Source organism: Peromyscus californicus, unplaced genomic scaffold, assembly GCF_007827085.1.
Source record: "Peromyscus californicus insignis strain IS unplaced genomic scaffold, ASM782708v3 Scaffold_2__1_contigs__length_46816999, whole genome shotgun sequence".
Classification (NCBI taxonomy): Eukaryota; Metazoa; Chordata; class Mammalia; order Rodentia; family Cricetidae; genus Peromyscus; species Peromyscus californicus.
This window is the reverse complement of record NW_026294540.1, coordinates 424,276-442,861: the sequence shown is the minus strand read 5'-3', so window position 1 is coordinate 442,861 and position 18,586 is coordinate 424,276. Positions and strand designations below refer to the sequence as shown.

The following is an 18,586-nucleotide window of genomic DNA, read 5'->3' as shown; positions in this document are numbered from 1 at the left end:
CCTGCCCTAAAGACACAGGCCTTCACTTCTCTGGGGCCTTACACATTCGTCTGGGTGTAGGGCCCCCATTTAGCCACCTGGATATGAACTAACATCCAGTCATTGTCTTGGCCTTGGTACTCTGTTAGCTCTGTTAGCTCTGAGGGAAGCGGGGGGTGTTGATTTCTGGAAGTCTGGGGCTGGTGGTAAGTTGGCAGATTTGGAGGCTGAAGCCAGTTCCAGGCCCTAAACTGGATCCAGGGCTGGTTTATGGTGAAATGACTAGCTGAATTCTAAGGACTTTAACCAGTGACTCTGGGACATGAGACCAGGGCAGGTAGAAGAGGACAAATGTTCATGTGCATTCACATAGCCCCTCAGCATCCCATGCTGGCTGAACACTGCACCCAGTTTGTTCATGAGAAGACCAAGCTCATCCATTGCAAGATGTGGGAATGTTCCCTGTTAAACAGGCCACAGACCTATACCAGGCAGAAGTGTGAGCTCATCATGCCTGGACAATTGTGTTCCTGTCTGGGGCCAGAAGGTGGCCTTTGCAAGTAGTCCCATGATGTGATGAGCCTCGCTATGTAGCTGAGTGTTCCTGCTGGTACTGGTGTCTAATGCCAAGGCCAGTGATATGCCTGGGCCTGTTTGCTTTTCCTGAGCTGAGAGTGAAATGGGTTGTCCTAAGGGCTGTTCCAAACAGCCAACAGTCTCAGAATGTGCAAAGCACTGAGGAGAGCCAGTGTCAGCTGGTCCTGGGATGTTTGTGTGCCAACAGCAGCTCTTTCTTGCGAATGGCAAACCGAGGCCAGGAGCTCAAGAAGTGGCTCAAGGTCACATACCTGAGGAGCTGCTGTGCTTACTGAAGGAGGCACTGTGGGTGCCTGGGTGTGATGTCTCGACGTGGTCAGGAAGGGCGGCCCAGCCCAGGCATGGCCTCAGCAGGAGATCAGGCTCTGGGCAGGGAGAGCAGGCCAGGTTAGTAGCCTCTCCGTTCCCTGGGGCATCCTCAAAGTCAGTGACTGGAAGAATTGAGAACAGAGCTGGTGATGGTGTGGCTTCTTGGGGCATTCCTTTCCTGTCCTGTCTAGTGATGAATTTGCAAGCAGTCAGCCAGGTGGCTTTCTGGCCCTGAATCCCTCTGTTCTTTCTGTTGTCTCTCCCAACAGACCCGTGTCCTCAAGTTAAGGGGAAATGTATTCCTGCCCCACTTGGCACTTCAGCCCTGGAGTGATCCTAGTTCCAGTGGCTTTTTTTTTTTTTTTTTTTCTTCTCGTTTTTCGAGACAGGGTTTCTCTGTGTAGCTTTGCGCCTTTCCTGGAACTCACTTGGTAGCCCAGGCTGGCCTCGAACTCACAGAGATCCGCCTGCCTCTGCCTCCCGAGTGCTGGGATTAAAGGCATGCGCCACCACCGCCCGGCTTCCAGTGGCTTTTGTGGGGAGGGTATCTGTCATAAAGTCTCACTGGTCAGTGCACATTTGCCTGAGACTTTTTCTCTCTATCCCCAGATGAAGGTCACCATGGCCAGAGGGGGTGACCGGAACAGTGACGACGACAGCGTCCTTGAAGCTTCCAGCTCTCAGCATAGCAGCTCCCGGGACCAGCTGAGCGACGTGAGTACCCATCGATGACATCCTGGTGACCTCCTGCAGGAGTCGCAGGGCTTTGACCAGGCCTGGCAGTTTACATGGAGGCTGCTCATGAGCAATTAGCAGTTTGCCTTCTCCAAAGCTGTTTTTCACAAATTAGGACCTCACCAGTAGGAGGGTTTTAAATGAAGGACAGCAGTTAGGCGCTGGCAGGAACCCATCTGGAATATTAAGTATCTCATAGCGCATATTGTAGCAGCCTGAGAACTGGCCCTGGAGCCCTAAGGTGGGCTTCCTTGTGCCCTAGAGCAGATGCTATACCTGCATCCTGCAGTGATGTCTGGGTAGAAATGACTCCACAAATGTCTCTGAATCCATAGATGTTAGGCCATGTTTGAAACGGGCTAACCTTGCCCAAAGCAGAGTGGACAGCTGCACATCTTGGCATGGGTCCTGAGGTACCTGGGGCTGGTGGTGCAGGGTAGGGGTGCACATGCAGTGATCTGAATTGGGGATATATCAGTGTCCCTGAGAAAGGCCCCTGGGTACCAGGTTTCTGAGATAGTCAGCCACAAAGCCAGGTGGGAGGGGTCTGGAGCCTGTCACAGGGCTGGCCTAGTGGGTGAGTCAAAATGAGGCATAGGGGCTACCCACTGAGTTGGTGACTGAGGAGATGGCCGCTGACACCAACCCTGCCCAGCTCCTGAAGTGGCCTCAGGGTGGTACATTTTTTTGAAGGACTAAATTGAATGAGTCGTGTCTCATTATCATTTAAATAGGGGATTGGGGGTGCAGCCTGCTGCCGCAGAGGGAGGCATAATTGCCAGGCTCCTGATCTTGTTGCCGCAAGATGGGAAAATAGGCTGGTAATTGTCTGGGGCCGCAGGGCTGCCCTAGTTAGCACTCTAATTGCAGCCCAGGATGAATGAAGCTGCATTCTGAACACAGCTCGACATGAAGCTGAGAACTCACCAATTATGCCCCACCCCCACCCCATCAGCTGCCTGTGGCTGGCAGGTGGGATCCAACCAGGGGTAGGATTGGGTGAGCTCCACCCTCCAAGCAGTGACCCTAGGCCTAGCCCTGTCAGTAGTCTGTAGGAAAGGATGTCAGGGATTGCTCTGAACGAAGGGAGGATTGCAGCTTGGCCTGCTAGCTTCCATTTCCCTTGGCTGACTCTCCTTTGTGCCCTCCACTCTCTGTTCCCCATCTTATTGTCCTAAGTCCTCACGTGGTCCCCCTGCCATGCAGCCCCCACTGTGCGCTTTGCTGTACACTCGCACTCTGTTTGCACCCCTTCCTGCCACAGCTTCTGCTGCATGTGCACACACACGTGGCTGAACCTGGTACACGGCCCATCTTTGGGGCTGTGGAATCCCTGGCAACTTGAGATGCAGCTGGCTTTGTTCTGGTGGTTCTTAAGCCAGATGGAAAGAACCGTTCCAGTGCTCCTGGGTTCTCATGCCAATCTCCACCATGGTTGTTGGCTAACCCTAACCCTCAAGCCACCTGGCCTGTGGGGCCCATGCTATCACCCTCCTCCAGAAGGGTCTTCCTGCTGCACTTTGGGGAACAGCTTTAGCATCCTAGTCCTGAATGAGCTGTGGATAGTTTAAGAGCATCTCTGTGGGGCCACCTCTATTAGGTCGGACCCATCTCCTGGGCTAGCCCAGAGCTGTTGCAGTAACTGCTGGCCTGGCTAACCCAGAAGGGAGACCACTGCTTCAAAGAAGGCTCCAGAAGCTCTCTGGTGCAGAAACTATGCTCAGCCCTGTTCTCCCCTTTCCAGTGAGGGCCTACTGCCCCTAGGGTCTGCTGGCCTGTCTGCTGGGGGCAGTTGGCTGTGACCTAGCCTGTCACTGACTGTCTTCCTACTTTTTCCCACAGAGCTCTGCACAGGCGGTTTCCGGGAGAGGCTACTCAGTAAGTCTCCAGCCCCTCCTTCCCTGCTGTCTTTGTCCTTGCCTCAGGGCCGTCCCTCAGCCTCAGCTGCCTCACAGCTCCAGTGCCTAGAGGGCCCCAACACCCTGGAATCTTCCCCTGCAGAATCCTGGTTGGTTCTGACCTCAACACAGCTGGGCAGGCACAGGGTGGACTTGCTGCTGGGCTGCGATTCATGGGGAGTTTGATGCTCAGTGACACACATAAGACAGGGTCTCCAGGACTTTGGCCAGGAATCTGAGGTGGGTCCCTGTGTAGGTGAGCAGGGTGCCAGGAAGTAGGGAGCCAGGCTGCTGCTAATGAGTTGAGCAGGCTGCTGCCTCTGGGGTCTGGTTAGGGAACTGGAGTCTTTGGTGTCAAAGATGCCTGTGGTGTGAGCAGCCATACTCCAGCACCTAGCCCGATCTATCTGCTGAAGGGGCTTGGCCTTCGACTGGACACTGAGAAGTCCAGAGCTACTCCTGTGTGGAGAGATTGTGGGGATGAATGTGTGCCCAAATGGTGGGCTCTTGGCCCATGGAGAGCCCCATTGCGGCAGGATGGCATTCAGTAAACTCATGCTGTGTAAATCCCTGGGTGGGCAGGTATACCCAAGTCAACTGGGGGGACTTGACCCCCACTTGTTGAAATCTATTAGGGGCATGACCTCAGGTGCGGGCAATTCCCTCATCTACCTGAGTTTGTGGAGTGGCCTCGCACCAACCAGAGCAGCCCTGGCACCTCCTCGTGACTTACTTCATTTTTCTTTAAGTATCAGGAGAAACATTAATGACATCATAAAACCCAGAGCTTCATAAAAGCCATTTCTACAGATTTACTGCCGTTTTGGCTCATTGGAGGGCTGGGGCTGGGACTCCACCTGCCTCATCCCTGCAGCCCTGATTTACTGCCAGTGGGCTGCCTGGCTCACTCTCTAAATCACAGTGGCTTTTTATGGGGTGTGTAATTAACCCATTAGTTACCCTGTGGGGCCTACAGGAGCAGCTCCTTCCACCCTGGTATCTACACTGGGATTCCCGGGACTGGAAAGAAAGTGAGGAGGGAATTGGGATGGGTCAGCAGCTCAGTGGACCTCTCAGAGGCCAGAGCAAGGGTGGAGTACCTGCCTTGGCTGGAGGAGGGGCATAATGTCTTCTCTATCTGCACTGTCACTCTCCTAACCCCACCTCTTCCATGTGTACCTGAGGATAGAGAAGGCCAAGGCTCATCAGACTTGCTCCATTTTCAGCTTGGGTTTGGCTGAAAAAGTCCAGTATTTGAGCCTTTGATCTCAGGGTCTGTGGTACCTAAGGGGACATTTTATAGGGAGACTTAAACCCTTCTTTGCAGGGTGTAACCTTGGGCAGCCTTGTTAACATCTGAGCACTGAGAAGAGCAGCCCTTGAGAGTGGCTGTAGATGCCCAGGTATGATGGTCCTGCCTTCTCTGTTACCCTCCCCTATACAATGACCTGATGCTCCTGAGAATGGCACTGTGCCCAGGGCTGTGTTGGACACTAAGGAGTAAGCTGCTAAGAACTCAGACCAAAGCCTACTTTGTAGAGGGCTCTAGTAGCCACAGCAGATCCTGCTGGCAGTACTAGAAACTGGGAGCTGAAACAGCCAGAACTGGAGTCAAGCTATCCATATCTGGGCCAGCACCTGGGCAGAGGGATAAATTCGAGTCCCATCTCTGTCATCTAAATTTCCAGAGGTCCGAAGCATCCCATGGGTAGGAAGACTACTACGTCTTGGAGCAGACTCCTGTGGCCCTGTGTTACACTAAAGTATTAGGCAGAGGTTCTACAACTAATCCAAGTTAGAAAACAGGTAATCTCTGGACTGCTTGTGGTAAAACAGACAGACCTGAGATCCCTGGAGTATCTGGGGCATCACTACTCTGAGCTACCAGGCTACTTTTGTGCTTCTAAGTCCACAATCATCATGCAAGCATTCTCCCCAGACCTTGCTTTTTTAATGTTTTCTTAAAAAGCCTACAATTAACTTGCCAGATGCTTGTAGCTTAGTCCCCTGTGGCAGCTGCATTGGAGTGACAGATGGTGGCAGGAAGGGAACCAACTGGTCCACAGTATGGCTGGCTGTAGGGTTCTCATCTGAGCAACAGATCCAGGAGGGCTTTGGAGCCTGTACATAGAGCCTAGACCTGCACAGACAGGCCCTAGCGTGTGCAGGTATATTAGACCTGACTTGCATTGACAGATCTCTAGGGTCCTCCTGTGTAGAATTTCCTGCTCCAGAGTGCCATTGTGCATCCTGATACCTACAAGCTATCTCCACAGGGGACTTCATGTCCATTTGTCCTATGGGTTCAGGTGGGAACTGAGCTCCAGGCAAATAGCAAAAGACAATCAATGCCCAGTCTTTTCAGCAGGTGTGTATGTTTGGATGTCTGTTGCATGTGTCTGTGGATATGGGTGGTATATGAATGGGGCTGTATGCCTTATCTAGATCACGTGGCTCTCTCTGGCTTTCGTGTATAGTGGGGTATTGGTGAAATTATTAAGGCCACTCCACATAGTTAAAAGGGAGGTTTATTTTGTGGGGTAACTCACAAGTGAAGGGATAGGTAACAGGGTCTGGGAAAGGTGTGGCACAGTCCGGTGGTGTTCTCTGGAGAACTCTGCTTGGTCTACCTCCAGTGTCCAGGGTCCAGGAACCAAGAGAGCCGGCGCATCCGGATCTCGGGTCTTCAGAGTCCTCTCTCGGCCCGCCTTGTAGGTGTGACAGTTACCGAAGCCTCAATGGGGGTTGGAACTTCTAGATCAAAGCTGGAATGTCTACCCACTACATCTCCCCCTTTTGTCTAAATAAGAAGGTTCTAACCTAATACAAGACTATATACAAAGGAATGGTTATCAAATATTGTCCAGGAGTAATGAGGGATAATGACCTAGATAAGATGGAACTACAACCAATGCGAACAATATCAAACAAGAAACACATACTAAAATCCAGAGAAGTCTAGAGCGTAGGTAAATGGGATGTTACAAAGATCATTCCAAAAGGTGTCCTATCCTAAAGAATCTGAATCTAATACTTAATATGTTCTATCTAAGATATTTTATATATATATATATATAAAGTTGTAACTATAACTGCTAGTCTTCAATCCCATCAAAGACCTGAGAAGGAATAATGTAATGGTACCTGAGAAATGGAAGATGGATGCAAGCAACTTTCGGGAATCTTGCAAGAGTAGACAGAGACAGCTGGCAGCCTGGATAGTCACCTAATGTTTCTCAGCATTGTTGGTACATTCAAATTGGCTACAGGCCTAGAGTATCTGACACACCATTTTCAGAAGCAGGAATTCTGAAAGACCATCTTACTCTGTCTTGGCAGAGTTCAGAAGTCACTTTTCCTTGTGTCACGCTTGTCCAGAAGGACAGCACTCATATTGTCAGCAGTTGAGTCAAGGGCAGTTCTTTGCCCAATAGGCCATTTTGTGCCAAGAAGACAACTTCCAAATGGAAATGTCTTAGAAGCCCAATGTTCTTTCGGGATCAAATTGGTGCTGCCAGGAGCAATTGTGTCTCACGTCAACAGAATTCTAAGTTATTTAAATGCCATATTCTCTAAGTCTGTGAAGTGTTTGAAGATTACCTGTCCATCCGACCTATGTATCTGTATATCTGGATAACCTAACTAACATAACTATAGAGATGACAAGCATAGGTGACTATAAATCTATAAGTCTTATCTACCTAAATAACCTAAGGACTAAGGCTTCATGTAAACAAGGTAAACAGTCTATAAGCAAATGTACGGTAAAGGATGATGACTTCAAAATTGTGACAATACACAAGATATTTATAACAGGTAGGAATGTATAGTGCGATACGCAATATGACAATAATCTTAAATATATATCAATATACAGAATATCCTAAACAGAAGTAGAACATACATACAGTATGACAGATATAAATTTACATTTGTATCAATATACAAATATTTCAAATAAGAGTAGAAATATATGTACATTATAACAAATATAGTTCTGTATTTGTATCAATATACAAATTAAACAGGAATATAAAAATAGTTTACGTTTGTATCAACAGTGGGGTACTGTACCTGTTGTTTTTCCTTGGCCTATGTATCTATCTTTATATTGTGTGGTTTATGCATTCATGAATATCTGTAGACATTACTCATGTGACCTCTGGCTTCTCAGGGGATCCTGAGTGCTCACTGCATTTGTGTGCACCTCTGGCTTTGCTGCACTGGTGTGTGTGTGTGTGTGTGTGTGTCTATGTGTGTCTGTGTATGTATGAATGCTCTCTCCCTCAACCTGTCCTCTCCTTGCCCCACAGCATCATCATGCTGAATGACATCAGTATGTATCTCCAATCCAGCTTTGTAGGCTGTTTTGTTTTGAGATAAGGTCTCACTATATAGCCCTCACTGTCCTGGAACCCAGTTAAGTAGACTAGCCTTGAATTTACAGAGATTCACCTGCTTCCCTGGTGCTAAGATTAAAGGCATGCTCCACCATATCCAGTTGTAGCAGGCTTTCTTGGACCACCAGCCCCCAAATCATGATACAGAGACTTACTATTAATTATGACTGCTCTGCCTTAGCTTAGGCTTGTTTTTAGCCAGTTTTTTTAAAATTTAAATTAACCCACTGTATTAATCTATATGCTGCCCCAAGGCTCATTTACCTCATCTACATACTGTCCATCCTGCTTTTCTCCTTCCTCCTGCTTTCCTGCTTCCTTGATGTCTTGCTTGCTGGTCCCCTGCTAGCTAACCAGCTCCCCCTTTCTCTCTGCCCACCAGCCCCGCCTATCCTTCTTCTGCCTACCTATTGGCCATTCAGCTTTTTATTAGACAAATCAGGTGCCTTATGCAGGCAAGGTGAAATAGCAACACATCTTTACATAGTTATTCTGCAACACAAACAAGCAGTCAAACATTCTGTTCTACAACACCCAACTTCAGACTGTACTTTTTAAAAAATTAATTAATTTGTAGTACTAGGAATTAAATTCAGGGCGTTGTACTTGCTAGGCAAGCATTCCTCTACTAAACTACATCTCCAGCCTGCAAACTGTATTTTAAAGTAGGTTAATTTTGCTAAGATTTATCCTCAGAAAATTTCCCAGTTATTGCTCATCATCCTTAATAGCTTTCATCCAAAAAGCTAGGCACCGCCTTCCCACTATGCCATCAGATGTTTGTTAATGTCATAAAATTAGTCAGAAAGTGATTTTCTTAATTTGGTTGCTCACAGCCAAGTGTGTGATGATATGTCTCCTGCAAAGCTGGACTTAGGGGCTTCCTTTATGAAAAAGAAATGAGAACAATTTCTATATGTAAAAATGCCAGTCGGCCTCCTTATACCCAGTACTAAGAATGTTTTGGAAATGCCTATGCCCAGCAAGTGTAGGCATTGTCTAGGACCAGGAACAGAGGAGGTTGCAGTAGCCACAGTGGAGCTGAGCGGACCAGTGCTGGTGTGATGCAGACTGGAGACCTAGCTAGTCTGTAAGGTGGAGTTGAACTTCTGATATTACCCCTGTTCTCCAGCTGAGGTCTCAAGGCTCAGAGAAGCTACAGAACCTACCTGCCAGGCTCTGGCTTCAGGGAGAGTAGGCTGGTCCAAGACCTTCATGTGTCCCCCCCCCCATCCCCCAAACACACACATCCCAGGGTCCTCCACAGGGCAGTTTGGTCCAAAGTTCCCTAAGTATCTTGTTAATGTTAGGAGCTGTTGTCAGCCAGGTGGTGTGCACGCCTTTAATCCCAGCACTCGGGAGGCAGAGACAGGTGGATCTCTGTGAGTTTGAGGCCAACCTGGTCTACGGAGCGAGTTCCAGGACAGCCAGGATGACACAGAGAAACCCTGTCTTGAAAAACAAAAAACAAAAAAACAAAAGAAGAAGAAGAAGGAGGAGGAGGAGGAGAAGGAGGAGGAGGAGGAGGAGGAGGAGGAGGAGGAGAGAAGAAGAAGAAGAAGAAGAAGAAGAAGAAGAAGAAGAAGAAGAAGAAGAAGAAGAAGACAGCCTTCCATGTGGTCTCCCTATTGTCCTGCAGACTTTCCCATTGTAGGAACCCAGCTACAGATATGAGAAAGGAATTATTCATTTCTTTACTCCTCCTCCTTCAGCAACTGTTCAGTGAGTATCTCCTGTATCACTCACAGTAGCACACAGCCCAGAGTCCTACTGACAACAGATGCATGGCCGCCCTAACAGCTCTCACCTCACAGGCTAGATAAGCCTCCAGCCCCCACCACACTGGTCCTGTCAGCTCAGGTGCATTCCTGCTTCTGGTGCTAGGCAGCTTTCACATCTGCTAGGCATGGGTACTTCAGAACGTTCTGAGTACTGTGTGTGGAGAGACCTCATTATGGGTAGTGAGTGAGAGGAGAAGCAGAAGGGCTAGGCAGGTGTAGTCTTGTTTACATCGTGTGGCAGGGTAGGCATATGTAAACTCTGCCTAAGAGTGGCCATAGGAAGGCCCTGGAGTAGAAGCCTAAGTATGCTTGAGGAGCCATAGGCAAGTGAAGGGTCTGATGAAGAAACTGTAGAGGTGAGGTTACCCCTACAGTGGAACCAGGGAGGATCTGGCTGTGATGTGGTATAAGAGAGTCGTTGAGCATTTACAGGAGACTAGGATGTAATGAGGAGAAAACAGCACTGTCTTCTTCCCAGTCATGACAGCTAGAGTAGGTGAGGATGCTTTTGTGGGAGAGCAGGCCTCGAGGTCAGGTACAGAAAGACTCAGGATCCCACCAGAAAACAGTACCTGCCAGAAAAGTCCCCTTGGCACCTTGCACAGGGTGTATAGCTGATTATTATGATGATTGTCTTTGAGCAATCTTTAAAGGTTTTTATTTTTATTCTTCTTAAAAATTTTTATTTATTTATTTGTGTGTGTGTGTGTGTGTGTGTGTGTGTGTGTGTGTGTGTGTACATGTCCATGTATGGCTGTATATGAGTATATGTGTACCATGTGCTTCTAGGTGCCTGCAGAGGCCAGAAGAGGGCTTTGGATCCACTAGAGATGGAGTTACAGGTGGTTATGAGCCATACAATGTGGGTCTATGAACCAAACCCAGGTCCTCTGCAAGAGCAGGAAGTGCTGCTCTTAACTGCTGAGCCATCCCTCCAGTACCTCAAAAAGTTAACTTCAAATTGTTGGCTTATAAACCACTAATATCTCAATGAGCTACTTCCTTCTCAGCACATCCCACCAATACTCTCACATCCCAAGGAGTCACTGAGGGCTGCTGAACCTGGGGTGCATTTCTCACTGCCCCCTACATTTCAAATTGGGAAATGTGCGGGAGAGTGCTGATAGGGCTGAGGCACCTCAGCCTTTAGCCAGGATGCCAGTCTCTTCAGACTCCGAGGTTGTAGAAACCCTACCTCATTACAGGAACAGTCAAAGGAAGGGCTGCAGTTTGAGGAAAGAGTGGCAGGGCTCTTCCAGACACCAGGCAGGCCACCACTAGCCCCTGTACCCATCCTGTGTGGCTGAGGCCCTCAGGTCTGGCCTGGGTGTCACTGAGTCCCTGGGTTATGCTCAAGCACTCCAGAGCCAGACAGTGGAATCAGAGCAGTCAAGGCTGCTCCGCCTTGGAGGGAAGATAGACTTGAATCTCTTTGAGCACAGGGTCACATCGTCACTTCCCCGGAAGCAGGGATTACCTGTGCTTAAAGCTAGATGTAGCATTTGGTCAGGTGGCTGAGGCATCAGAATGGGTAGCATTTGCCACAGATTTGCTGTCGCCCCTTCTTGAAGTCCTGAGCGGGACACAGCCACTCTGACTTACCCATTCTACTTTGTGCTTTCCAATGACAAAATGAGCCCCACTTGAGGCTGCTGCCAGTGCCCCTGTCCTGGTCAGAGTCACGTGTTTGCCTCAGCCTTGCCACCCTGCAGTGTAGGCTCTGTCTTCTTGAGGCAGGTTTACAACATCCATTGTGCTGCTCCTAGGGCTCCTTCCAAGTGATGTAATTTGAACAAAAGCAGTAAAATCTGTCAGCTTCTCCCTGGAGGGGTGGGGCACCTCCTCCTCCTGATCTCAGCACAGGAGTCTTTAAAGCTGGAGTGGGGTCTGAACCTGTGCCTCCCATTCATCAACCTCTCGGAATAACTATTGAGTCTGAGGGCAACGACTTGGGCACAGCTAGTTGTGTTCTGCTGGTCCCTCCCCAGGGGAACTGAGGCTATGGCTACCAGTTCAGAGGGAGCCCTGGTAGAACTGCTCCTGCAGGGACACCTTACACAAAGACAGGCAAGTGAAGCTGGCAGTGGTGGCGCACACCTTTAATCCTAGCACTTGGGAGGCAGAGGCTGGTGAATCTCTGAGTTCAAGTCCAGCCTGGTCTACAGGGTAAGTTCTAGGACAGCAAGGGCTATAATTAAAACCTTGTCTCAACCCCTGCCCCCCCCCAAAAAAAAGACAGGTGAGTGACTTTAGGGTAACTGTTTGGAAGAAAGTGAAGTGCACTGGGTTATTCTGGAGAGATGGCCACCTTAGTGATCAGGGATGGGGCTCAGGGAAGAAGTGGCAAGCTGTTTGGTGAGGACTCACACAGTGGTAGTTTGGTGTGTTCAGAGAACTGGAAGGAGGTGAGTTGCCAGATGAGGAGCCCAGAGAAGTGGACTGTGGAGATGAGGGACTGTGAGGCAGTGTATCTGTCCTTATCTGCCCATACTGGGTTAGATGGTAAGGAGATGAGACCCCCATGTCTGGGGGTGGGATGTCAGGTGAGGACTGTTTCAGTGGCTCAGACTTAACTGCAGTTGGGTCATGTCTGGAGAAGTCTCCCTGATGAGCTTGGAGGCACTATCAGCCAGTGCGTAGGTAATTCTTACAGGATCTGGGAGATGACCTACCAACCTGGAACCATAGACCACATGTGTTGCTGAGGCCGGGACATTACATATGACATATGGTCATGCAGTTCTGCTTGGAGGTGGTGTGGGTGCAGCATGAACCATAGCATTTGTGAAGACTCCTCTTCTCCACAGCATTCCCCTTCACCTCTGAAAGTTCCTCATGTTATTTACTTCAGAGTAGCAATTGTCTCTTGAAAGAGGCATAGCTCAACTTAGGGATTCTGAAACAGGCACACTTCAAATCCCCTGTATAAACACTGTATAGGGAAGTAGTGGTCCCCTCAAGGGCCATGTCTGGATAGGGACAGTGGGCATGGTCCTTCCCTGTCCCTATTTTGCCCCTAGAGATAGGACATGACTCTGCAGAAACTACCTCAAGCCCCTACTCACACTGACCTCTGATGTGAGGGATTCTGTCACTATTTCTATCTCATGATTTATGTATCTCAGCCATCAAATGACTTCTACTCTCAGGTGGCAGTGAATGGTGATGTAAGCTGGTGGCTGGACTGAATCAGAGGCCATCATGACCATGTCTGCTTACCTGGTCCTGGGCACCCTGGGCCTTCGCAGGGTCTGCCCAGTGGGGAGTCATAGCTTCAGGGTGCTGGAGACTGGAGCCAGTTGTAGCTAAGTCAGCCTAAGCCTAGGCCCAAGTAGCACCAGTGACACTGCTCTAGGCTCAGGGGATAGACCCAGTCCTACAAGGATGCCATTTCCCCCTAGGGACTTACCTAGCTTTCCCTGTGCCCCACCTGCAGCCTTTTCAGGGGTTAGTTCCTTTCTTGTCTATAGCTCTGAGATGATCCCCCTTAACTTATGTGCCTGGGCCAGTGGGCTTTGCTATAAGAAGTGGAAGCAGCTCAGGGCTAGAAGCTCCACTTTCCTGCCCAACTTCCCCAGTGTTGGACAGTGGAGCTGCAGGGCTTGGCTGTTTTGGCACACTGGGCACTGGACTTTCAGCCAGCACAATGTACCATGTGTACCATGGTGGAACATAAGGAGGGTCTGTGGGGCCACCATACTCTCCCTGGGCCAGAAACCTATCAGGTCCTGCTCTTCAGGCTGGACTATGCCCTGGACTGGAGTGACTAGGCCCTTTGAGGCTGACACAGTATAGGAGCTGCATCCTACTCCATGGCCTCAGGTACCCGCAGATAGGTCAGTGGGTCATCAAGGAGATGGGGTATTCCTCCCAGCAGTTCTGACTCAGAAGTGCTGTGGTCTGGTGCCCCCATTCATTCATTGTCCCTCCTGGGGCTATCAATGGCTTCCTGTCATCGCAGGTAGCCAGTTCCATGTGTTCAGTCCTACCCTGAGCCATATCAGGTCTCAGGCAGTCTGGACTCTGGATTTCTTGCCTTACCTTTCCATACCCTTTACACCTCCCAGCAATCTGTGCTAAAAGACTCCTGTTCAGGGTAGGTAACCAACTATGGTTGAAAGCTGGAGAAGGCCCCTCTGTCTCAGAAGCCACAGCTGGCTACCAGGAGGAAAACTAGGATAGCACTCGATGGTAGTCCTCTGGAGGATGAGCCAGAGCTTAGTGTGTCTGTCAAAGCCAAAAATTCAATTATTGAGAATAAACTGAGCTGCTGTGACAGGTTAGGGATTAATGTTAACAGGGGTTCTGCTTAAGAGTTTGTTGATAAATAATTCATGAGATAGTTAGCACTCTGAGTCTGACAACATGAGAATATATTAATACAGTGGACTCTGAGAAAGGTCAGTAGTGTTCTAGGCCTGGTCATCTTTTATTCATCCCCTGACACTGACCAGAGCTTTACTAGGGCAGTGTCGGGGATGGGTGGAACCAGAGCAGGGGTGACAGCACCTGGCCTGGGCATAGCCACCATCAGTAGTTCCTGGGGCTGTGGCCAAAGCTAAAGGGTCAGGAATCTGGCAAGCCCAGCTGGGGCAGGGGTGCATCTAAGGAAGGGATGCTATGGGCAAGGGAAGTGGAACAGGGCATGTGTTAGAGTGACACAAAGTGAGCAGCTGGAGGATGCCTGTGCCCTCCCCTATTGTTGTAGGGATCCCCAGGTGATTATACATAGAGCATTGGGGAGGGGATGATCTAGGAGCTACCTGTACTCTTCCAAGTGTATGCCTGTGACCGTATCTGTGTATGATTGTAATTACCTGTTGGTACAACTATAGTCACAGAGGCCAGGAGGAGCCAGGAAGGTAATCCAGTGTCCTAGATAGCTCCAAGCAGAGTGGGTAGACAGCTGCGGAATGGAGGGATGTCCAGGTGTGTGTGGAGTGGGGTGGACCTTAAGCAACATGTCACAGTTTGTGCAATATCCTTCACTGTAGATTGGGAACACAAAGATCATGAAATCAACAACACAATTAAAATGAGAGTGTGTAACCTTGAAAAATGAATGGAAAACAGGAAGGAAGCTCCAAGCAAAGTCACACAGAATTCCTTGTGTGGTGAATGCCAGGCTGAGTCTGAAAGGCAGAACTAGCATGTCCCCCAGACATACGATCCTAGGGAGCAGGCAGATGAGAAGTGTCTGTGATACAGTTCTAAGCAGTGCTCTATGCTTCCCCAGAGGGTGACCCCACAGAGAATAGATAGGAAACACTTGTCTAGCTTTCCTTGCTGCTATGTAATACAATCTGAGAAAGCTAGCAATACTTTTCAGAATAGAGTTAGGTTCAAGCATATATTGGGCCTAAGCAGGTTTTCATCTCTGTGAAAATTGTTGGAACATTCCAGAATGATGTAAGGTGCTAGGCAAAAATCCTTTCTAGGACTGCTGCCCCCCCCCCCCCCCCCCCCCCCCCCGCAAGCCCCTGTGCAGAGCAAGGAAGAACACCCTCCAGGACAGTCACCCTGCAGACAAATGTATGGGGCTCAAGACATCATACTCTGGCTAGTTCACCTTGTTAGACTGACCTCAAGATAGAATTGTCTCAATGAGAGGCTGATGACATTATTGCTGAGCCTCCTGAGCCATGAGCATTTGCTGAGTGAACTGGGGCCTAGATCTCACAGCTGTGGAAGGGGCTCACACTGCTGAGCCTGGTTGGAGAAGGGGGCAGACTGGTAGGGAGCCACTTGCTCTGGATCCCTAGTTCAGGGATGGGACTGAGGGAGAGTAGAGGTTACCAGGTTCTCTCTGTGTTGACTTAGACAATCCTCCTCCCCAGGCTGTCCTTCACAGATACTGCTCTATGTCTCACTGACATGCCAACTGATAGTCAAGGCTCCTGAACAGGCTGACTGAAGGCTGCACCTTAAGGTTTGGCAAGAGGCAGGATACCAGTGTGGGTGGCCATTGTCCCCATTGCCCTCCTGTACTGAAGGCTCAGGCTACAGAGGAAACTGGCAGGGGGTTGGGGTGCATACCCAGAGACCATAGCTGCATGAGTGGTCAAATGGTCCCATGGTGGGTTTGCCTATATGGGCTATTAGGCTGTAACTTAATTGACTGTTAATTGTGTAATTAGTGCTTTGTTTGGTTTTAAAGCCTAAACACTCAAAAAGTGAATTAGCTGAGTAGACAGGAATGGAGTTTTCATGCCTACCAAATACTACATAATTAATCAGGTATGATTTTGATGGCCTCATGCAGAGGGTTGACTAGGCAGAGGACCCAACCTAAACCCAGGACTCAACTACCCTTAGTTGTGCCTGGGGATTGGCCCTAACCCTCTGGACCTCAGTTTCCCCATTAGTGACCAGGTATGTGATGGGACCTGCATGAGGCATGTCACCCCCATCTGGGTTGTATCAGTGACTGCCAGAGACTCAGCTAGGGAAGGAAGGAAAAATGAGGATCAGGTAGATGGTAGATTCTAACTTGGGGCAGAAGTCCTGATGGCCCAACCCTGTGGTTCTGTTCTGTCCTGTCCCAGCCAACCCCATCTGAGAAGTTGACTGCATATAGACATATAGACTATATATAGCTCTCTTTCCATCCACTCCCTAGCTACTGGGCCCTGCTGTGTCCACGTCCCTCACATGTCTACATCTAGTCTGTCAAGCAATGTTGGTCCATCTCAAAGTACACCATGTCAGCCTGGATCCAGCAGAGCCACCTTGATCCTCAGCTCAGTCTATTACTTGTGGCTCCATCATACCCAATATTATCACCACGCCTCTCACTTTCATGCCATCTCTATCTGTGGCCTCCCCAGGCCTTTCCCTTTCCCTGTCTCGTCTCTTTTCAATAGTACATGCTCAGTCTCCCATGACTGACCTTCCCTCTGAGGTTTGGTCTGTTGTACCCATCACCTTCCACTGCAGTCACTGAATGGAGGCCTAAGAGACGGGTGTCTATAGTCTGGAGAGCAGGGAGATCATATTTGGGCAGGGTTCTGCCTGACACCTCTTGGTCTCTGATTGGCTATCATCTTGGCTTTAGCATGTGAGAACTGGATAGCAATGCTTGAATTGCCTGGCTTCACCCTAAACTAACTGTCACCAGCCCTGTATGTGCTTCTACTAGATAGAACCTAGAACCTGGTTCTGGGCCCTAACCTAAGTTCCCAGCCTGTGCTGGCTGACTTGCCACAGCAGGTCCTTTACCCTCTAAGTCTCTAGTTCATCTCTGAAATGGACAAGTAAGCATGGAGTGTTTGGCTACAGTTCCTACCTCACATCCTAGCACCCACACTCTGTACCCTGTCCTCAAAGATCCATCAGCTCCAAGGGCTCCAAGACACAAGTGGGAAAGAAGTGTATGGAGCCAGCCATAAAGTTGTGGGTGCCTGGTCCCTAAGAATACCAGGCAGCCATGGGGAGGACCCAGGTGGATCTGGCTGCATGGGGTAGACACACTGGCCTACCAACTCACTTCATCTAGGTGGGGATGGGAAAAAGTTTCACTGATTTACTCTCAGAGGTGAGCATAAAAGTGAACAGTGACCTCATCAACATGACCCCACATATTAATCCCAATCTGGTCATCAGAACTTTTCAGTGTTGAGCTCAACATGTGACCTCCTCACTAGCCACCTATAGTCCCATAAGGGCACCCCAAATTGACTCATGGCTCTTTATTTTAGCTGAATTGCTAATTAGAACATGCACAGATGGCAGTGAGCCTCTTCCCACTCCATACCTGCAAAGGCAATGCATCTCCTGGGCTGGGCTGTGTAGTCCTCACTCCCTTTCCTGGATTCTTCTTAGGCAGCTCCTACCAAGCCACAGGTTCCAGAGAGGAGTTGAGGAGAAAAGCAGGATGCCAAGAATTGTGTGTGAGGTCTGGCTTCAGCATATTCTGCGGGACATTCAGGCACACAGTACTCATGTAAGATACATGTGCACACATTCAAGGGCTCGTGCCTGCCATAAAGTTGCCACATGCACTAAATATACAAGGTCTGTGTGTCAGCAGGAGCCAGTGGAGCACCTGTATGCTATGCTACCGTTGCATGCCTCAGGCAACCTGTACACAGCCCAGTGGCACCTTTGGTACTCAATGCCCTTGTAGCTGAGACCCTACCCCATTCTTGGGCCAGGCTCAGTAGAATATCCTGAGACTTTCTTGTGCATACCATGGCCATTAAACCTGCATCTTCTGATGTTCTGGTTCCTTTATTCTGTCTAGTTTGTATCTCCTTGGGCCTCTGCAGGTGGCAGTGCCATTGGGGCATCTTTCAGCTGGTCAGGAGAGCCAGGCCTCCTTGTCCCAAATAGCCCTGAAGTAATATCTCACAGCAGCTGCACAGCTCGTGCATGGTAACTGGGCAGAAACCCAACCTACACTTGGCATTGTCTGATCCTCCTGCAGCCCTGCTGTGGCCCAGGTATGGTGACCTGTGGGAATCTGGGGAGGCCTGCCTCCTGTTCCTCTCTGTCCTCCCTCCTTGCTCCACATGGTGGGCTTTAGGTTATCACTGGAGTAACTCTGGCTACAAGGTCTTTCCTCATGAATTTTGTTTGAGTGGTGAGAAACAGTGGTGCTCCTCTGTATACTGCTGTAAGCTGTAATTACTGTTGACACAGAGATGAAAGGACAGTGTTGCTCCTGCCTTAACCATGCTGACTTGTGTCTCTGTAGGAGTGATAAGTAGTTCCCACCCCAGCAGGCAGCTGACCAGGTTTCTAGAAGGAGTGTAGGAAAAGCTGGGTGATGGGGGAACTGTCAAGTCAGAGTGGTCCATGTGAGGGGTGGCTGCAAAGGTGGACAGGTGACAGGAAGGAATGGGGTAGCTTCAGTGGGTAGAAGCAGTGATTACTTTTCTAGTTGTTG

The 18,586-nt window shown here is 49.4% G+C and overlaps 1 protein-coding gene across 16 annotated transcripts in view; it reads left to right on the top strand.

Annotated features, from left to right (window-relative positions):
- The window catches only part of Fbrsl1 (fibrosin like 1), a 91,976-nt gene that overhangs the window by 27,853 nt on the left and 45,537 nt on the right, over window positions 1–18,586 (top strand). For 14 of the 16 annotated variants that reach the window (XM_052754862.1, XM_052754861.1, XM_052754872.1 and 11 more), the window contains exons 3-4: window positions 1,495–1,599; window positions 3,463–3,498. In XM_052754862.1, coding sequence (XP_052610822.1) covers window positions 1,495–1,599; window positions 3,463–3,498 — 141 coding nt within the window. Of the gene's footprint in view, window positions 1–705; window positions 964–1,494; window positions 1,600–3,462; window positions 3,499–18,586 lie in introns of those variants that run through there. The other 2 variants (XM_052754873.1, XM_052754863.1) reach the window with 2 other exon arrangements.